Below are 16,774 nucleotides of genomic sequence, written 5' to 3'. Positions count from 1 at the left end.
TAACTCAAGAAAGGTTCATCTGCCCAACACACTGGAAGGCTGGAGAGTTCCACACATTTGTACATCTAAAGGTGGGTGGACTGGAGCACACTGAGGAGGCAGAACTGAGAGGAAAGCAGAGGTGGTGCTTATAATCCCGACTCCCAGCTACAGTAGCTGAGCCTGCAGCCCCAGAGAACCCAGTAACAGCAGGGGAGGCAGCACACATGACTCCGGCCTCCTGGCTGCAGCAGCACCCACAGCCGCAGGGAATCAAGCAACAGTGGCAGCGGGGCCTGTGACCCCTCCAGCCATGGAGGTGGCCACAACCCAGCCCCCTATCCACAGCTGTGGTGCCTGGGAACCCAACAACTCCAGACACAGCAGAGGCCCCAGCCACCCTGGCTACCCCCACCACCACCCTCCCCCAACAGCAGCAGTGCCTGCAACACAGGCAACCCCAACGTGACAGATGTACCCACCATCCCGATGCCCGAGGCAGCAACACCAGCAGCAGCAGTGACACCGGCAGCAGCAAAGCACCAGTGACCCTGGAGGCATAAGGTATGAGAGGGAGGGCACCAGGCAACCCCTCTCACAGAGGTGGTAGAGGGTGGAAAGTGCTGATTTTCAAATATAGCCAGAGGCAGCTCAAGTAAGAGAAACCAAAAACTTGTGCCACCTACTTATGAACAAAAGAAAGCCCTCTAATAACTAACCTGTTGAATTGTTAGCATCTAGTAAAAAAAAAAAAAAAAAAAGCTTTACCTAAAGAAGAAAGGTGTTTGCTACTTCAAATGCGCTGGCTACATCAACTCATTAAGCACCATAAAAAAAACATGGTAACACAGTATCACATAAAGAAAAAGACAAATCTCCAGAAATCAAACCTAAAGTCATGGAATATTACAATCTAACTGATAGAGAATTCAAAATAGCTGTCCTGAAGAAACCTGATGAGCTACAAGAAAACTCAGAAAGGCAGTTCAATGAGTTCAGAAATAAAACAAATGAACAGAAGAAATATCTTACCAAAGAGATTGAAACTATGAAAAATAACCAACTGGAAATTCTGGAGCTGAAGAATTCAGTAAATGAGATGAAGAACACGTTAGAACGTTAGAAAGCACTGGAAATAGAGCAGACCATATGGAAGAGAGAACTAACGAGCTTGAAGATAGAAAGCTAGAAATTAGACAGAAGAGGAGAGGGAACTAAGATCTAAACAAATGAAAGATTTCTACAAGAACTATCCAACTCCATTAGGAAGGGTAACAGAAGGATAATGGGTATCCCAGAAGGAGAAGAGCAGGAGGAAGGAGCAGAGAGTTTATTTAAAGAAATAATAGCTGAGAACTTCCCAAACCTGGACAACTGGATATCCAAGTCTCTGAAGCAAAGATAACACCTAATTATCTGAATGCAAAAAGACCTTCTCCAAGATACATTATGTTAAAACTGTCAAAAGTCAATGACAAAGAAAAAATCTTAAAGACAGCCAGGGAAAAAAAGATAGTAACCTACAAAGGAACCCTCATTAGGTTACTGGCAGATTTCTCAGCAGAAACTCTACAGGTCAAAAGAGAGTAGAATGACTTACTCAAGATATTGAAAGATAAAAACTGTCACCCAAGAATATTCTATCCAGCAAAGTTATCCTTCAGATATGAAGGAGAAACAAAGGCATTCCCAGACAAACAAAAGCTAAGACAGTTCAGCACCACTAAACCTGCCTTTCAAGAAAGGTTGAAAGGAGCTCTTCTACCTGAAACAAAAAGGCGGAAGAACACAAAACTTTGAGTAAAGTCATAAACAGAATCAGAAAATTGCAACTCTGGACTTCCCTGGTGGCACAGTGGTTAGAATCTGCCTGCCAAAGCAGGGGACATGGGTTCGATCCCTGGTCTGGGAAGAGCCCACATGCCACGGAGCAACTACGCCCGCGAGCCACAACTATTGAAGTCTGCGCGCCTAGAGCCCGTGCTCCGCAACAAGAGAAGCCACCGCAATGAGAAGCCCACGCACCATAACGAAGAGTAGCCCCCGCTCGCCGCAACTAGAGAAAGCCCACACGCAGCAACGAAGACCCAACGCAGCCAAAAATTAATTAATTAATTAATATAAAACTATAGCAGAAAACAATTTACATTACATAATCCAAGGAAAAATTCTGCCTTGAACTGATTATCAGGAAAAAGTAAATCCCTTCAAGCTAGATGAACTGATACACTTTTTTTTAATCAAAGAATTAATATTACAGTCCATTTTACTATTCCTTCCAGGAAATGTAAGTATGTTTAGTGCCCAAGTGTAATAAGGAACTAATCACAAGTGCTTCAAAACATATTTCTTGGCTTTCTTTAACATACTTTTTATTTATTAGGTATTACGTAAATACATACTTCAAATTATTTTGAAATATTAAATAAATAAATTACAAAGCTGTATCTTCAATGCTTTAAAACCATTCTCCCTCCTTATTTACAAGAGAGGCAAGAGAAACAGCTAATTCCAAACCCAAAGCCAGAACTTGGCTAGATCAAAAATATTTTGACAACTCCTGACAAATCAGAGAACTTTACCTGATCAAGCTCTTTCCCAGTTTTCCTAAGATTCTGTAGTTGGTAAACTTCTAGGCTTCTTCCATCATCCTGACAGCACAAATCAATTATGACACAGCCCTGGTCCTCAAAGGCATTGATTTGGTGAAAAGTAACAAAAGGTTTACTGTAGTACATCCCTGGAAGAAGCTGCAGGGGAAAACACAAACAGTGAAAAATAGATATTTTATTTTATTTCCTTTAGGGTACAGATCCACAAAGCTCAAATTAAGATTTCCCCCTCTTTAAGTGACAGGCCTGGTAGGTATAAAAACCAGAATTCGGAATGTAGAAGCAAATATGCTTTGATTTAAAATCATCTCATCTCATATTAATCAATGAACTGGGGCTATTTGATATAGACCAATCAACTGTTTCAACTAACTTTAAAGTTCTCATGAAATATGGCCCAATATTTTGAAGGATAAATAAATCCTAGACTCTTAACTACATGGTTAAATAGAAAATACTTCTATTAAGAATTTATGATAAATTAAGTGACTAATCCTTTGAAAAATGCACTCATTACTAAAATGGGATTTTTTTGGTAATGAAATTAGGATACAGTAAATTTAGGATACTATTTCTTTAGAGAGGTTAAAAAGTGGACAAATACAATAGTGTTATTAATCAGGAGTATATAGAAAGATATTTAACCAATATGCTTTAGACTTTGGTAGGATTATCATACTTACATATCAAGAAATCATAGAAGCAGCTAATAAAAATATCACTGCAAAAGTTACAGAAGACCTCTGCATGAACAATATCCTCTTTAGCAAATATTATTATATGGAAAAATCCATGCTAAAATGCTAAAAGGATTTCCTAGATGTCATTTTAATTGAATCAGATAATTTAAAGGATAAAACCATTTCCTACAATTTTCTAATATGCAAAATCCACTGTATTAATTAATAAATAACTAGCCCTAATTATGGAAGAAGGTAATATCCTTGATTAAGAGTGTCTTATGCAAGTAATGCCCAGTGAAGGCAAAAGTCAATCACATGGGGCTTCCCTGGTGGTGCAGTGGTTGAGAATCTGCCTGCCAATGCAGGGGACACGGGTTCGAGCCCTGGTCTGGGAAGATCCCACATGCCGCGGAGCAACTAGTCCCGTGAGCCACAATTACTGAGCCTGCGCGTCTTGTGCTCCGCAACAAGAGAGGCCGCGATAATGAGAGGCCCGCGCACCGCGATGAAGAGTGGCCCCCACTTGCCACAACTAGAGAAAGCCCTCGCACAGAAACGAAGACCCAACACAGCCATAAATAAATAAATAAATAAATAAATAAATAAATAAATAAAAGTCAATCACATGGAAATTTGCCTTCATGTCCAATCATTTTCACAATAAATACACTCAAAATTCTCCACCTGACCAGTGTGCTTATCCACCACATGAAACCGTGTATTATACTGGGGTTCCCAGCTTATTCCATCTGAAAAGGCCTTTCCCCGAATTTTAGAAGTGATGATTTTCCACAGATTCATCTTTAGAGGCTGTTCAATGAAGACAATGTAGTTCCTTGTCATTCCTAAAAGGTTCAAGCAAACAATAAAATGTTATTTGGCAAACTAGAGTTGTCTGAAATGTGACAGTTTGGGGACTTGTCTGAAGGCTTGGACACATTACTGCTGACCTAAACAAATGCCAGTCAGAAATAATTCTTCATCATTTCCCAGCTTTACTATATATATTTTCTGTTCCTACATAAAAACAGGAACTGCTTAGAATAGCTTGGGTTGAATGCCCTCAACTTGCTTTTTGTCTTTTTTTTTCTTTCTTTCTTGTCAAATTGTTTTGGTTTAGGAACAAAGAAGCATTATATTAAAGTGTCATTTATGATCTAGACCTGTATTCCTTAATCCCTTTGCTATTTATACTGGAGGTAACAATCCAGGAGCAGATTGGCTATAAAGGTTTAGGATGCAGAAGATAAATATTCTGAGAAAAAGCTGAATCAATCTACCTGGAATATGAATTGCCTCCCTCAAAATATAATCAAGGTCTTTCCTGTATGATTATTATTTGTGGTCTTTAAAGTTACCTAAAATATTGAATTCTGTCAATTTTTTATGGTCAAATTATTTTTTTAATTAAGACTTTATATTTTGGAGCAGTTTTAGGCTCACAACAAAATCGAGGGGAAGGTACAGAGATTCCCCATATACCACCTGTCCCCAAACACGCACAGCCTCCACATTATCAATTTCCTCCACCAGAGTGGTCCATTTGTTACAACTGATGAACCTACATTGACACATCACAATCACCCAAAGTCCATAGTCTCTGTTGTGGAAACATGCATAAATGTTTTTTTTTTTTAACTTTGTATTTAGATATTCAATGACATATAACATAATATAAAACAACCAAAGAGACTGATTTCTATGACTAGAGGTTACTCATTGTGTCATCCTGGAGCAGGGGGCTGAAGGGAGAGGCTGTTCTCTATAGAGAACTGAAGTGGAGTTAGTGCTGGGTGACAAAATCTCAGCCTGACTCAATGTGCTGGGAAGGGACCAATGATTTCTTAAACTGACAACTATTTCCTAGAGCAGTCAATTAATTAAAAACTTAAAAATTAATTGGTGTTTCCAATTAATTTTTTAGTAATTGCTTGTATTAAAATATGTTTTCAATCAGTCAGTTGGCTAGGGTAAGAAGTATGTGACTAAACAGAATAAACTTAATTGGCATTAAAATGCAACCTTGGTCTCTTATCACCATACTCTAATAAACTGTATTAACAGAGTACTTGTCAAAATTTGTCCCTCTGCAACAGTTACTTTAAGGCAGGCCCCATTAAAATTTGTCTTATCTTTGGGCTCACCAAAGCTGTGGTAGTAAGAAGGTTTCATCCTCTCTGCAGAAGCAATAGAACATATCACCTGGGCTCCATGGATTGTCTCCCCAAGGTCTACTTTCTCCGGAGGAACGCGAATAACATTATAGCAAGAGCCTGGAAAATGGAAAGTCCTGTCTTAACTGTTTTACATTCACTTTAAGAAAAAAGATAACCCTTGCACTTGTGAACTAGGCAAAAGCAGTTAAGAAATTTATACAATATGCATGACACCCATATTTCATAAAGGGTTATTTCAAAGACTTGGATACAAAAAATATATTAACTTTATAAAAGGTATTAGCTAACGTTTTGAAACATCATACACAAAGTAATCATCCAACAGCTATTGTATTTTAATGTCCACAAATGGTTCCCCTCTAGCTCTCTGAAGATGAACTCAATCCCAGCTTCATAGGAAAAGATAAGGTAGCAGCCAGGAATATCCTCAAATTCTATTTGTCCTTCTTCCCACTCCCCAGCTCCAAAAACTACAATCTCCATTTGTACCTATGTCCAACTCCTTCCTTTCAGTCTTCTAGATCCCTGGGGTCACTTTGGGTCCCATCTCATCCTGTCTCATCAACATTCATTCATGCAATCATTCATCTGACTATTACTACTTCCTCAAGAATCAACTCAGGTACCCACTCCTCAAGTAGCCTTTCCTGACTCTTCCCCACCCAAAGGTATTTGGTGCCCCTCCTTTATGCTTTAATTATATCCTATACTGTCATAGTACTTATCTCATTGTACTATAATTTTCTGCTTATTTATCTGTTTCCTAGTAGACTGAGCTCTTCTGGAGCAGGAATTGTGTCTGATACATCTTTGCATATTCAGTACCAAACAATGACTTGGCATTTAGTAGGTACACTATAAATACTACTGACAGATTAACAACATATGTTTGTTAAATCACTCAATGAATGAACAAATATTGAGCTCATATTGAATTATCTTCCTGGTGTTAGAAGTGCCAATGTAGGTCCTGAAGAACTTAGGTAACTTATAGAACTTCACAATCACTAAGCTTCCTTTGGAACAAGATAACCATACAGTTCCCTACTCATTATCAGCAACTACTTACTGAGTGTCAACTATGTTCTAGGCACTCTTGTAAGAGTCCTAAGTACCATATCCTAGACACTTGTATACAGCAGTGTACAAAATAGACAAAAGGCTCTTCATTTATAAAGCTCAAATTCTAAAAAAATCATACAATAAGTAAAAATATAATGCATCAGATGATGAGAAGAACTATATTGAGAAATAAACCAGGGAATGGGGATTAGAAGTGAGTGTATAAGGATGGGGGCTACTGTTTGCAATTTTAATTATGGTGGTCTGGGAAGGTTTCACTAAGAAGGTGACATTTGAGTAAAGACCTGAAGGAAGTGAGGAAGAGAGCCTTGAGGATATCTGGGAGAAATGCATTTCAGGTGGAGAGAAGATCAGATGCAAAGATTCTCAGCCAAGAATAAGTTTGGAGTGTTCAAATATGAGCAATGAGGCTGGGCTTCCCTGGTGGCGCAGTGGTTGAGAATCTGCCTGCCAATGCAGGGGACACGGGTTCGAGCCCTGGTCTGGGAAGATCCCACATGCCGCGGAGCGACTAGGCCCGTGAGCCACAATTGCTGAGCCTGCGCGTCTGGAGCCTGTGCTCCGCAACAAGAGAGGCCAATAGTGAAAGGCCCGCGCACCGCGATGAAGAGTGGCCCCCACTTGCCACAACTAGAGAAAGCCCTCGCACAGAAACGAAGACCCAACACAGCCATAAATAAATAAATAAATAAAATTTAAAAAAAAAAGAGCAATGAGGCCAGTGTGGCCCTATCCATAGTAAGCAAAGAGAAAATTCTAGATGAGGTGGGGTGGGTTAAAAGGATAACTGGCTGATATGCTAAGAATAAACTGAAGTGGGGCAAGGGGGGAAGTAACGAGACTAGTTAAGAAGCTACTACAATAATTCAAATGAGAAAGAATGGTGGCCTAAACCAGAGTGGTGGCAATGGAGGTGATATGAGGTAGTCGGATTTTTGATATATTTTGAAGGCATTACTTAAATTACTTTTTGACCCATTAGATGTGGATGTAAGAGAGGTATAAAAAATGATTCCAAAGTTATCATCTTAAGCAAGTGGAAGGACAGAGTTACCATCAACTGAGATAGGGAACATTTTAAGCAGAGAAAGTTTAGAGGGAAAGATCAAGAGTTTGGTTTTAAACAAATTAATTTTGTAACATCTATCAGACATCTTAGTAAAAACACTGAGTAAGCAACTGATGGAGAGGTCTAGGTTAGGACATTATATGTTTTGAGAACCAATTATAAATAAAACACCATGCTTTATACAGTGATGAGTTATAAAAGAAATGAAAGACAAACTCTAGAGTTCCAAGAATACCATACTACTGTCTAACTGTTTATGTATTTTAAATTAGTACTTAAAACTAGCTGGATTAATGTTTAGAGGATTTTTTTTTAATTTTAAAAAGGCTTTTTAAAATACCTGGAAAGGTAGAAATTATTAGCAAGCACTTTATTTACAAAGAAAATCACTAAATTTCCCCCAAACGCATACTATCTAGTAGAGTTCCCTGCAGCTACATGTACATTTGCGTTCCAGTTTAAAAATTCCTCACTGAACCAAATAATCAAGTAAGAAAAAAGAAGTAAATCCAGTTTTAGTTGAGATTAGAAGATCAAGAGAAAAATTTCCTGTCTCAGCAATTGGATTAAGTGACAATTACTCAATTCACTAAATTTGAACACTGCTAGTTAATGAACTGTCCTAACTTCAAGTCTTGAAGGCATGAGCAAAGCAGACAGACACTCAGGAAACACCCAGCAGAGAACTGAATGCCTAGAGGAATGACCTGCCCAATACTGTGAGCCTAACTCTGGGAGACTCTTCAGGACTTTGTATAAACATCAAATTGAGGCAAAATAACAAGCACAGCCTCTGATGATTGGTGGCAAGGTTTCTCAAAGATTCATGGGCCACTTGCACCAAAATCACCTGGAGATCTTGTTAAAATGTACCAAGATAAGGAGTGAAAGTGTAGTTACAATGCAGACTCTTAACCCTTTTTCAGGTCTAGTGAACCAGAATCTCTGAAGATGAAGCTCAGTGATCTACATTGCTAGGAAGCATTCCAGATGGTTTTTAGGTGCTCTAAAGGCTGAGAATCACTGATCTAATGACTATTTATTTTAGAAAAATAATTAAGAATGGTTAAACAGTATTTCTCATATTATGAACTAGTTACGAAGTTATCTACTTGGGTATTAGAGTTAATTTATTAAGAAATGAATTTTTTTTATGATCAAATAAGATGCATGGACAAAATATTGCTGAGTCAGTTTACCCATTTGCTGAAAGATTTTACCTAAAAAGATGTTTGCTGTCTCCTATAACAGCTTTGAAGAATACATCCCAACCTGAGGTCGGGTAACAAAGAAGAGAGAGGGCTGAGTGATGAAGTTTCCAGGGTATCCTAACTCTTCTTGAGCTGGTAAAAAGCAAACCTGCAGTATTCATTTTCATATACACTCATACGTGTAAATATGGAGAGGTAGAGATGAACAACCCACAAAGTCAATTACTTACCATATGTATATATTAACCTATTCAAAAGTTAACCCATACAAAAGATTCGTAGGTTATAGATGACAGATTGACAGCTAAGATAGTCAGAAACTTCTAATGCTTATACTTACACATTCCTTTTCAAACAGAGAGAGAGATGTGTACTTGGGTACAGGATAATGAATGTGCATGCCTTGAGAGACGCCTCTGTAGTCAGTGATAAATAATTAAGATGATCTAATGGAGTGACTAGTAGCAAGTTTTTGTGTGTTACTCAGACTAGACACTTGAAGCTTGCCTAAGCAAGCATCTTAAATCTTCTCAAGGTTCACTGCCCTTGTCTATAAAATGGGGGTAATAACAGCCTTTCTTAATGCCATGGATAGACCTACAGATTATCATACTAAGTGAAGTAAGACAGACAGAGAAAGACAAATATCATACGACATCACTTATATGTGGAATCTAAAACATGATACAAATGAACTTCTTTACGAAACAGAAATAGACTGACAGACATAGAAAACAAACTTATGGTTGCCAAAGGGGAAAGGGGTGAGGAATAAATTAGGAGTTTGGGATTAGCAGATACAAACTACTATATATAAAATAAACAACAAGGTTGTACTGTATAACACAGGGAACTATGTTCGATATCTTGTAATAAACCATAATGGAAAAGAATATATATATACATATATATGTAACTGAATCACTTTGCTGTATACCAGAAACTAACACAACATTGTAAATCAACTATACTTCAATTTTTTAAAAATAAAAATAATAGTACCTTTCTCAGAGACTTTTATAAAGATTAAATGAGAAAATATATGGAAAAAAGTTAACACCAGCACATACTAGGCACTCAATAAATGCTGGTTATCGTTATTAGCCACTAGAACCTTCTGGAACAGATTAATAGGCAGCTGGGGAAGTATATGAATGACCAGGAAAGAGATGTGATGTAAGTGGTTGTGAATGCAACCAAACTTTAACCTTAACTTACTTTGTAGTGTATTACTCCCATGGTAATAATAAATTCCTTCCTATGTAATATACAGTATACCTTCTCTATATCTCTTTGCTGTAGCATTCTAAATTTCTTATACTTACAATATGGTACTTCCTAAAAATTCAAGTTTGAAAAATACATTACTCATCCCTACAATGCTTGTGAGCCAAAAAGCATAATGGAACATAAAAATGTGAGTCATGCTGAAAAGATCAAATAGAAAATCAGCTTCCAAGCATATGTGCAAAAAGACCACAGAACTTAATTATAAATTATACATTTTAAGTTCAGTAATGCTACTTCGGAGATTTCTTTCTCAACCTTTCAAATGAAGTTTCAAATATGTTAACATCTTGGCCATAATGGAATTGTGGGAGGATAGTTAACTCCCAATTATTTTTTAAAAGACCCCCATCCCAACTTTACCATGTTGCCCATAGGAGTTCCCCATGTTGTATGCTGTTCCATCTTTGTCATAATGAGGATGTGCAGTTGCTCCATTCACAGCAATAAATTTGCTCCAGTCTACCTGCAAATTTAAGACCATATAGAGACTTAAATATTACATGGGCAGATCTCTATTTAGATGCATAGACAGTAGGGATGTGTCAAATATTTTTAAAATAAGATATAAAAACTACAGTTTAAGCCCTAATGTCTCACCTCTGAGAAATAAAAATTATTTTTCCTACTAAAGAAAAAGAAACTAAGACCAAAGAACAACAAAACCAAACAAAAACTCTACCACCACCAACAACAAAAAATGGACAAAAATGATTATCCAGTACGAATTTTTTTTTTTGCCCAAGATCACAAGATCACAGGAAAGTTCAAAAGAATAAGAATTAAAATTAAAATTCTGGGAGATTAACCAAGATGGCAGAGTAGAAGGACGTGCTGTCACTCCCTCTTGCGAGAGCACCAGAATCACAACTGACTGCTGGACCATCATTGACAGGAAGACCCTGGACTTCACCAAGGAGGATACCCCACGTCCAAGGACAGAGGAGAAGCCACAGTGAGACGGTAGGAGGGGCGCAAGCAGAGTAAAATCAAACCCCGTAACTGCTGGGTGGGTGACTCACAGACTGGCGAACACTTATACCACAGAAGTCCACCCACTGGAGTAAAGGTTCTGAGCCCCACGTCAGGCTTCCCAACCTGGGGGTCAGGCAACGGGAGGAGGAATTCCTAGAGAATCAGACTTTGAAGCCTAGTGGGAATTGGATTGCAGGACTTTGACGGGACTGGGGGAAACAGAGACCCCACTCTTGGAGGGCACACACAAAGTAATGTGTGCATCAGGACCCAGGGGAAGGAGCAGTGAGCCTGGGGGAGACTGAACCAGACCTACCTGCTGGTGTTGGGGGGTCTCCTGCAGAGGCGAGTGGTGGCTCTGTTTCACCGTGGGGATAAGGACACTGGCAGCAGAGGTTCTGGGAAGTTCTCCTTGGCGTGAGCCCTCCCAGAGTCTGCCATTAACCCCACCAAAGAGCACGGGTAGGCTCCAGTGTTGGGTTGCCTCAGGCAAAACAGCCAACAGGGAGGGAACCCAGCCCCACCCATCAACAGTCAAGTGGATTAAGGTTTTACTGAGCTCTGACCGCCACAGCAACAGGGAGGGAACCCAGCCCCACCCATCAACAGTCAAGTGGATTAAGGTTTTACTGAGCTCTGACCGCCACAGCAACAGTCAGCTCTACCCACCACCAGAGCCTCCCATCAAGCCTCTTAGATAGCCTCAACCACCAGAGGGCAGACAACAGAAGCAAGAAAAACTATAATCCTGCAGCCTGTGGACCAAAAACCACAGTTACAGAAAGATAGAGAAGATGAAAAGGCAGAGGGCTATGTACCAGATGAAGGAACAAGAAAAAACCCCAGAAAAACAACTAAATGAAGTGGAGATAGGCAACCTTCCAGAAAAAGAATTCAGAATAATGATAGTGAAGATGATCCAGGACCTTGGAATAAGAATGGAGGCAAAGATTGAGAAGATGCAAGAAATGATTAACAAAGACCTAGAAGAATTAAAGAACAAACAAACAGAGATGACCAATACAATAACTGAAATGAAAACTACACTAGAAGGAATCAATAGCAGAATAACTGAGGCAGAAGAACGGATAAGTGACCTGGAAGACAGAATGATGGAATTCACTGCTGCGGAACAGACTAAAGAAAAAAGAATGAAAAGAAATGAAGACAGCCTAAGAGACCTCTGGGACAACATTAAACACAACAACATTCGCATTATAGGGGTCCCAGAAGGAGAAGAGAGAGAGAAAGGACCAGAGAAAATATTTGAAGAGATTATAGTCGAAAACTTCCCTAACATGGGAAAGGAAATAGCCACCCAAGTCCAGGAAGCGCAGAGAGTCCCATACAGGATAAACCCAAGGAGAAACACGCCGAGACACATAGTAATCAAAGTGGCAAAAATTAAAGACAAAGAAAAATTATTGAAAGCAGCAAGGGAAAAACGACAAATAACATACAAGGGAACTCCCATAAGGTTAACAGCTGATTTCTCAGCAGAAACTCTGCAAGCCAGAAGGGAGTGGCATGATATACTTAAAGTGATGAAAGGGAAGAACCTACAACCAAGATTACTCTACCCGGCAAGGATCTCATTTAGATTTGATGGAGAAATCAAAAGCTTTACAGACAAGCAAAAGCTAAGAGAATTCAGCACCACCAAACCAGCTCTACAACAAATGCTAAAGGAACTTCTCTAAGTGGGAAACACAAGAGAAGAAAAGGACCTACAAAAACAAACCCAAAACAATTAAGAAAATGGTCATAGGAACATACATATCGATAATTACCTTAAACGTGAATGGATTAAATGCCCCAACCAAAAGACATAGACTGGCTGAATGGATACAAAAACAAGACCCATATATATGCTGTCTACAAGAGACCCACTTTAGACCTAGGGACACATACAGACTGAAAGTGATGGGATGGAAAAAGATATTCCATGCAAATGGAAATCAAAAGAAAGCTGGAGTAGCTATACTCATATCAGATAAAATAGACTTTAAATTAAAGAATGTTACAAGAGACAAGGAAGGACACTACATAATGATCCAGGGATCAATCCAAGAAGAAGATATAACAATTATAAATATATATGCACCCAACATAGGAGCACCTCAATACATAAGGCAACTGATAACAGCTATAAAAGAGGAAATCGACAGTAACACAATAATAGTGGGGGACTTTAACACCTCACTTACACCAATGGACAGATCATCCAAAATGAAAATAAATAAGGAAACAGAAGCTTTAAATGACACAATAGACCAGATAGATTTAATTGATATATATCGGACATTCCATCCAAAAACAGCAGATTACACGTTCTTCTCAAGTGCGCACGGAACATTCTCCAAGATAGATCACATCTTGGGTCACAAATCAAGCCTCAGTAAATTTAAGAAAATTGAAATCATATCAAGCATCTTTTCTGACCACAACGCTATGAGATTAGAAATGAATTACAGGGAAAAAAACGTAAAAAGGACAAACACATGGAGGCTAAACAATACGTTACTAAATAACCAAGAGATCACTGAAGAAATCAAAGAGGAAATCAAAAAATACCTAGAGACAAATGACAATGAAAACACGACGACCCAAAACCTATGGGATGCAGCAAAAGCAGTTCTAAGAGGGAAGTTTATAGCTATACAAGCCTACCTAAAGAAACAAGAAAAAGCTCAAGTAAACAATCTAACCTTACACTTAAAGAAACTAGAGAAAGAAGAACAAACAAAACCCAAAGTTAGCAGAAGGAAAGAAATCATAAAGATCAGAGCAGAAATAAATGAAATAGAAACAAAGAAAACAATAGCAAAGATCAATAAAACTAAAAGATGGTTCTTTGAGAAGATAAACAAAATTGATAAGCCATTAACCAGACTCATCAAGAAAAAGAGGGAGAGGACTCAAATCAATAAAATCAGAAATGAAAAAGGAGAAGTTACAACAGACACTGCAGAAATACAAAGCATCCTAAGAGACTACTACAAGCAACTTTATGCCAATAAAATGGACAACCTGGAAGAAATGGACACATTCTTAGAAAGGTATAACCTTCCAAGACTGAACCAGGAAGAAACAGAAAATATGAACAGACCAATCACAAGTAATGAAATTGAAACTGTGATTAAAAATCTTCCAACAAACAAAAGTCCAGGACCAGATGGCTTCACAGGTGAATTCTATCAAACATTTAGAGAAGAGCTAACACCCATCCTTCTCAAACTCTTCCAAAAAATTGCAGAGGAAGGAACACTCCCAAACTCATTCTATGAGGCCACCATCACCCTGATACCAAAACCAGACAAAGACACTACAAAAAAAGAAAATTACAGACCAATATCACTGATGAATATAGATGCAAAAATCCTCAACAAAATACTAGCAAACAGAATCCAACAACACATTAAAAGGATCATACACCACGATCAAGTGGGATTTATCCCAGGGATGCAAGGATTCTTCAATATACGCAAATCAATCAATGGGATACACCATATTAACAAATTGAAGAATAAAAACCATATGATCATCTCAATAGATGCAGAAAAAGATGTTGACAAAATTCAACACCCATTTATGATAAAAACTCTCCAGAAAGTGGGCATAGAGGGAACCTACCTCAACATAATAAAGGCCATATATGACAAACCCACAGCAAACATCATTCTCAATGGTGAAAAACTGAAAGCATTTCCTCTAAGATCAGGAACGAGACAAGGATGTCCACTCTCACCACTATTATTCAACATAGTTCTGGAAGTCCTAGCCACGGCAATCAGAGAAGAAAAAGAAATAAAAGGAATACAAATTGGAAAAGAAGAAGTAAAACTGTCACTGTTTGCGGATGACATGATACCATACATAGAGAATCCTAAAACTGCCACCAGAAAACTGCTAGAGCTAATTAATGAATATGGTAAAGTTGCAGGATACAAAATTAATGCACAGAAATCTCTTGCATTCCTATACACTAATGATGAAAAATCTGAAAGAGAAATTATGGAAACACTCCCATTTACCATTGCAACAAAAAGAATAAAATACCTAGGAATAAACCTACCTAGGGAGACAAAAGACCTGTATGCAGAAAACTATAAGACACTGATGAAAGAAATTAAAGATGATACCAACAGATGGAGAGATATACCATGTTCTTGGATTGGAAGAATCAACATTGTGAAAATGAGTATACTACCCAAAGCAATCTACAGATTCAATGCAATCCCTATCAAATTACCAATGGCATTTTTTACGGAGCTAGAACAAATCATCTTAAAATTTGTATGGAGACACAAAAGACCCCGAATAGGCAAAGCAGTCTTGAGGCAAAAAAATGGAGCTGGAGGAATCAGACTCCCTGACTTCAGACTATACTACAAAGCTACAGTAATCAAGACAATATGGTACTGGCACAAAAACAGAAACATAGATCAATGGAACAAGATAGAAAGCCCAGACATTAACCCACGCACCTATGGTCACCTGATCTATGACAAAGGAGGCAAAGATATACAATGGAGAAAAGACAGTCTCTTCAATAAGTGGTGCTGGGAAAACTGGACAGCTACATGTAAAAGAATGAAATTAGAATACTCCCTAACACCATACACAAAAATAAACTCAAAATGGAATAGAGACCTAAATATAAGACTGGACACTATAAAACTCTTAGAGGAAAACATAGGAAGAACACTCTTTGACATAAATCACAGCAAGATCTTTTTTGATCCACCTCCTAGAGTAATGGAAATAAAAACAAAAATAAACAAGTGGGACCTAATGAAACTTCAAAGCTTTTGCACAGCAAAGGAAACCATAAACAAGACGAAAAGACAACCCTCAGAATGGGAGAAAATATTTGCAAATGAATCAACGGACAAAGGATTAATCTCCAAAATATATAAACAGCTCATTCAGCTCAATATCAAAGAAACAAACACCCCAATCCAAAAATGGGCAGAAGACCTAAATAGACATTTCTCCAAAGAAGACATACAGATGGCCACGAAGCACATGAAAAGATGCTCAACATCACTAATTATTAGAGAAATGCAAATCAAAACTACAATGAGGTATCACCTCACTCCTGTTAGAATGGGCATCATCAGAAAATCTACAAACAACAAATGCTGGAGAGGGTGTGGTGAAAAGGGAACCCTCTTGCACTGTTGGTGGGAATGTAAATTGATACAGCCACTATGGAGAACAATATGGAGGTTCCTTAAAAAACTAAAAATAGAATTACCATATGACCCAGCAATCCCACTACTGGGCATATACCCAGAGAAAACCGTAATTCAAAAAGACACATGCACCCGAATGTTCATTGCAGCACTATTTACAATAGCCAGGTCATGGAAGCAACCTAAATGCCCATCAACAGATGAATGGATAAAGAAGATGTGGTACATATATACAATGGAATATTACTCAGCCATAAAAAGGAACGAAATTGAGTCATTTGTTGAGACGTGGATGGATCTAGAGACTGTCATACAGAGTGAAGTAAGTCAGAAAGAGAAAAACAAATATCGTATATTAATGCATGTATGCGGAACCTAGAAAAATGGTACAGATGAGCCAGTTTGCAGGGCAGAAGTTGAGACACAGATGTAGAGAATGGACATATGGACACCAAGGGGGGAAAACTGCGGTGGGGTGGGGATGGTGGTGTGCTGAATTG

At 38.3% G+C, this 16,774-nt stretch overlaps 1 protein-coding gene across 4 annotated transcripts in view; it reads right to left on the bottom strand.

Annotated features, from left to right (window-relative positions):
- Window positions 1-16,774, bottom strand: part of BCO2 (beta-carotene oxygenase 2) — a 63,266-nt gene that overhangs the window by 11,147 nt on the left and 35,345 nt on the right. For all 4 annotated transcript variants that reach the window (XM_059930455.1, XM_059930454.1, XM_059930456.1 and 1 more), the window contains 4 exons: window positions 10,465-10,567; window positions 5,419-5,547; window positions 3,959-4,119; window positions 2,562-2,729 (listed from right to left, as the gene is read on the bottom strand). In XM_059930455.1, the coding sequence (XP_059786438.1) occupies window positions 2,562-2,729; window positions 3,959-4,119; window positions 5,419-5,547; window positions 10,465-10,567 (561 nt within the window). The remainder of the gene's footprint in view (window positions 1-2,561; window positions 2,730-3,958; window positions 4,120-5,418; window positions 5,548-10,464; window positions 10,568-16,774) is intronic.

This window comes from Balaenoptera ricei, chromosome 8 (genome assembly GCF_028023285.1).
Source record: "Balaenoptera ricei isolate mBalRic1 chromosome 8, mBalRic1.hap2, whole genome shotgun sequence".
NCBI classification, from domain to species: domain Eukaryota; kingdom Metazoa; phylum Chordata; class Mammalia; order Artiodactyla; family Balaenopteridae; genus Balaenoptera; species Balaenoptera ricei.
Note: the sequence above shows the minus strand (reverse complement) of the source record. Positions and strands in the feature narration are given on the sequence as shown.